The 5,000-nt window shown below is 43.3% G+C and overlaps 1 protein-coding gene across 4 annotated transcripts in view; it reads right to left on the reverse strand.

Annotated features, from left to right (window-relative positions):
• Nucleotides 1-5,000, reverse strand: part of LOC122252678 (otoferlin) — a 390,650-nt gene that overhangs the window by 27,701 nt on the left and 357,949 nt on the right. For all 4 annotated transcript variants that reach the window (XM_086535872.1, XM_086535873.1, XM_086535871.1 and 1 more), the window contains 5 exons: nucleotides 4,453-4,650; nucleotides 3,253-3,369; nucleotides 2,792-2,944; nucleotides 1,751-1,951; nucleotides 932-1,048 (listed from right to left, as the gene is read on the reverse strand). In XM_086535872.1, coding sequence (XP_086391998.1) covers nucleotides 932-1,048; nucleotides 1,751-1,951; nucleotides 2,792-2,944; nucleotides 3,253-3,369; nucleotides 4,453-4,650 — 786 coding nt within the window. The remainder of the gene's footprint in view (nucleotides 1-931; nucleotides 1,049-1,750; nucleotides 1,952-2,791; nucleotides 2,945-3,252; nucleotides 3,370-4,452; nucleotides 4,651-5,000) is intronic.

Here is a 5,000-nt window from a genome sequence, read left to right on the forward strand (position 1 = left end):
TTGAGGTGAGGTTGAGGTGAGGTTGAGGTGAGGTTGAGGTGAGGTTTAAGTGAGGTTGAGGTGAGGTTGAGGTGAGGAGGATGTTAAGATGAAGAGGATATAATGAGATGAGGATATCGTCGGGAGAAGAGGATTGAGATGACATGAGGAAGATGTCGATGAGGTGACATAAGAATCTTGAGAAGAGATGAGGAAGATGTCGTTGAGGTGACAAGGATCTTGAGATGAGATGAGTAAGATCTCGTTGAGGTAACATAAGGATGTTGAGATGACATGAGGAAGATGTCGTTGAGGTGACATAAGGATGTTAAGATGAGATGAGGATATGGTGAGGAGAATATCAGTGAGGTGAGGATGCTGCTATAAAGATGTCGTTGAGATGAAGACGTCATGCAGATGAAGATGTCACTGGAATGGTGATGTCACTAAGATGAGGATAATGAAGTGAGGATTATTATAATGAGAATATCTTTGAGATTAGGAGGTTGAGATGAGGATGCTGATGATGCTATGATTGTTATGTCGATTACTTAAGATTGTGAGATGATTGTTGTAATTGTTGTTAGATGTTAGATTAGATTCGTTGTTGTTGTTATTATTGTAACTGAATTTTCATCGTTAACCCCAATAGAATCATTATCAAGATTACTGTCAATGTCATCATCATTATCATCATCATCTTTCTTAATTATCATCGTCATCATCTATGTCACTATCATATCATCTTATCATATTAATACATTTTCAACACACATTATCAATATCATCAAAATTAATAAGACAAATTATATATATATATATATATATATATATATATATATATATATATATATATATATATATGTATACATATATATATAAAACTTCAAAACTTTAAAAACAACGCTACAACTCCTAGTCACAGGTCACACCAGGTCATGGGGTAACTGACCTGAGTTTCTCTACAGTGCTCCCCAATGATGACCCGCGCGAAGGGGTCAGAGAGCCCCGAGTTGTCAGAGGCGATGAGTGACCTCGCTTGGTACATGTGCGCCCGAAGCTGGAATATCTGTGGAAGGGGGGAGGGGGGTCATTATGTGTATTGAAGTATGTGTCTTTGTGTTTTTTTTTTTTTCATTTTTTTCTTCTTTATCTTTTAGTGTATCTTGGGTCTGGGTTATTCTGTGTATTTATTTATGATCTTGTTTGTGTATTTATGTAATTATTTATTATGTTTTTTTTTTGATGGGTTATTATCACGTTATAGACATTAAATCTGTTCTGATTGGCTGTATATTATAAATACCAATCTATCGTATTATCATTATTACATTTTTTATTATTCATGTAGCAATTATCACTTTACTTATTTCGATTGCACACGAGATTGCAAGAATAATATAAGTAAACAACTTGCAATTGTATTATATATTCATGATTATGTCTTATTGCAGATATTACGTCATTCTCTTTCTCATCTTACTGATTCATTTATATTACATCATTTACTTACTCACATTATAATACTGACTCATCTCACTCACGTAACACCACCCATAGACTCATCCTACCCACACCTCACCATTTACATCAACAATCCCACCCACACCACATCATTCCCATCACCACCATACCTACACCACACCATTCCCATCACCATACTACCCACACCACACCACATCATTCCCATCACCCTCCTACCCACACCACACCATCCACACCAACCATCCCACCCACACCACACCACTCACAACCACGCCCTCATACCTACCTGTTTCTGCGTGTAGTGCAGCGTGATGGGCGGCAGCGTCATAGTCCTCTCAATATTCCGGAGTTCATAAGGCATTTCATAGCCTTTGGGTATGCCGGGTAGGAAGTGCTTCTTGTGCTTCATCATGCCCAGCCACAGGTAGATCTGCAGCTTCGCTTGAATGGCCCATCCGCCCGGGCCACTGGACTTGCGGCCGGGTAACTACAGGAAAAAGCAGGTCGTTAGTTTTGAGTGTTTGTGCGTGTGTGGGTGTGTTTATGGCTGAGAGGGAGGTGGAGGAAGGAGTGGGAGAAGAGGGGAGAGTGGGGAGGGGAAGGGAGAGGGGAGGAAAAAGCAGGTCGTTAGTTTTGAGTGTTTGTGCGTGTGTGGGTGTGTTTATGGCTGAGAGGGAGGAGGGGGAGAAGAGGGGAGAGTGGGGAGGGAAGGGGGGGGAGGAAAGCAGGTCGTTAGTTTTGAGGTTTGTGCGTGTGGGTGTGTTTATGGCTGAGAGGGAAGTGGAGGAAGGAGTGGGAGAAGAGGGGAGAGTGGGGAGGGGAAGGGGGAGGGGAGGAAAAAGCAGGTCGTTAGTTTTGAGTGTTTGTGCGTGTGTGGGTGTGTTTATGGCTGAGAGGGAGGTGGAGGGAGGAGTGGGAGAAGAGGGGAGAGTGAGGAGGGGAAGGGGGAGGGGAGGAAGAAGCAGGTCGTTAGTTTTTTGGGGTGTCTAGGTGTTGGGTTGAGTGTATGTGCGTGTGTGGGTGTGTGTATATGGGTGGGAGAGAGGTGAAGGGAGGAGGGGGAGGGTGGGAGAGAGTGGGGAGGGGGAGAAGAGGGGAGAGCGGGGAATGGGAGGAGAGGAGAGTGTGGGGGAATAAGAGAGAGAGGGGGATAAGAGAGAGAGGGATAAGAGAGAGAAGAGAGAGAGAGAGAAAGAGAAAGAGAGAGAGAGAGAGAGAAATAGAGAGAGAGAAAGAGAGAGAAAGAAAGAAAGAGAAAGAAAGAAAGAGAAGTAGAGAGAAAGAAAGAAAGCAGAGAGAACTCTCGGACACTCTCGTTTTAACTGACCTTAAGAAACAGCGTTTGTGTGACCCCGCAGAATTTCCCTCGTTCAAGGTCAACAGGCGAGTAGATAAGGTGTCTAGTGGGAATCCGCTGATAAGCTACGCGTTTTCCGCCGCTAATCATCCACACGAACACATCTGGGAGGCTGTGCTGAGGCTGAGAGGTTGTCATGGCAACGGGGAGAGAGAGAGAGATTTTTTTTTCGTTGAGGGAATTAAAAGTTAAGTAGGATGCAATGATATGGATATATATTTTCATATAGGATTAAAAAGACATTATTCTTGTTATTGCGTGAAAGAATGCAACTAACCAGCGAATATCTCGCAGAAATAAAATAATATACAAAGACAAACATTCTCTAACTACATTCACAAAAGATATAAACATATTTCAACCCCATGAACAGGGGAAAAAAGACGAAATAAATATACAAACGCCCAAATTTAGCCCCAAAGTAAACTTACATCCTCAACAAGTCCTCTGAGTTTGGTTAGATAAGTATGCGCCGTCTTGTAGCGATCTCGTAGGCTGTGTCGTGTTACCAGGGCCTTCGTGTGTCGTGCTGCGCTGCCGAGGTGGTCCTGGGAGGGGGAAGGGGGGGGGAGGGTTAGAAGGGGCTGGGGGCTGGGGGCTGGGTGGGGGTAGGAAAGGTTTATCTATCTGTCTGGATTTTTTTTAATTATTATTTTTTTTTTCCTTCTCTGGTTATCTTTTTTTTATGATATCTCTCTCTCTCATTCATTACCTCATAATATCTGTGATCCTCTTATCTTTCTCCTACACTCCCTTGCTCTCTCTCTCTCTCTTTCTCTCCTTCCCTCCCTCCCTTCCTCCCTCCCTCACTCCCCTCCTTGGACAGATACATGACATTTGAAACACACGTTGATAGCATATACAGGAAAGTTATGGGCACATTAATATTTCTAAATCACATAAAAAATCAAATCACTACGGATACTAAAATCATGGTCGTGCAAACATAAACAAACATAATAAGTTACTGTTCAAATGTTTGGGGTTCAACCAACAAAACTCAAATGCAAAAAATACAAAAATTACAAAACTTTGCTGCAGGAGTTGCACTGGGTAAATTTGATCACATTACCCCACATATACAAAAAATAAAATGGTTAATTAAAAGTTCATCTTAAGTGCACTTATGATACCTGTCTCTTTACCTACAAATTGATACATGGACTCTATCCACCATGGTTATTCCCCCTGCAAACTGTAGGGAATACAGTTGGCATTCGAACACGCCAGGTAAATTCCCTATTTGTAAAAAGATCAAATACAGAAACAGGGGCAAGACAGATGCAAATTCGAGGACCGAAAATGTGGAACTTGTTGCCAGATAACATTAAAAACATTAACAACTTTTGTAATTTCAAAACAAAATTGAAAGAACAACTCTTTACTCTTCAAATGTAAATATATATGTATTTATGTAAGAATAACCACTGTAACTTATGGAATAAAGTGTTTGAATTGAATTTGAATTGAACTCCCTCCCTCCTTCCCTCCCTCCTTCCTTCCCTCCCTCCCTCCCTCCCTCCCTCTCTCCTTCCCTCCCCCCCTCCCCTCCTTCCCACCCTCCCTCCCTCCCTCCTTCCCTCCCTCCCTCCCCCCCTCCTTCCCTCCCTCCCCAACCCGACGCCACTCACAATCTCCCTCTGGCAGAGTCTCATCCTCTCCTTATCTAGCTTCGTCCTCCCTCCTGTAGACGCCGCAGACGAAGCCCTTGCGATGCTGAGGTACTGGCCGCATCCGGACATCATCTCCTCCAGCACCTCCTTCAGGCGCCGCTCGGCACTTCCGTCCTCTTCCTCCATCAGGGAAGATACCTCTGAAAGGCCTTCCTCCTGTAGGGGGCAAGGAGTTTTTTTTCTGGGTGTTATGTTTTTTTTTTTTTTATTATTATTATTTTTTTGGCTGATTTGTGGGGTTTTTACATTTTATATGTTATTATCATTACCTCATTAGCAAATTCATTATAGTCAGTATCATTATCACCATCATAAATTAAAACGATCATAATTATCATCATAATAATTATCCGTCTACTATCAACTCCCCTCCCAACCCCCTCCCACCCACCCCTCCCCCTCCCTCCCCCACCCCACCCAAACCCCTCCCACCCCCTCAACCCTCCCACCCCATCCAACCCCATCCAACCCAACCCCTCCCCAACCCCATCCCTCCCCACCCCCCT

The sequence above is a fragment of the Penaeus japonicus genome, unplaced genomic scaffold, assembly GCF_977035675.1.
Source record: "Penaeus japonicus unplaced genomic scaffold, GWHDUDI00000001_assembly GWHDUDI00000004, whole genome shotgun sequence".
In the NCBI taxonomy this organism is placed as follows: Eukaryota; Metazoa; Arthropoda; class Malacostraca; order Decapoda; family Penaeidae; genus Penaeus; species Penaeus japonicus.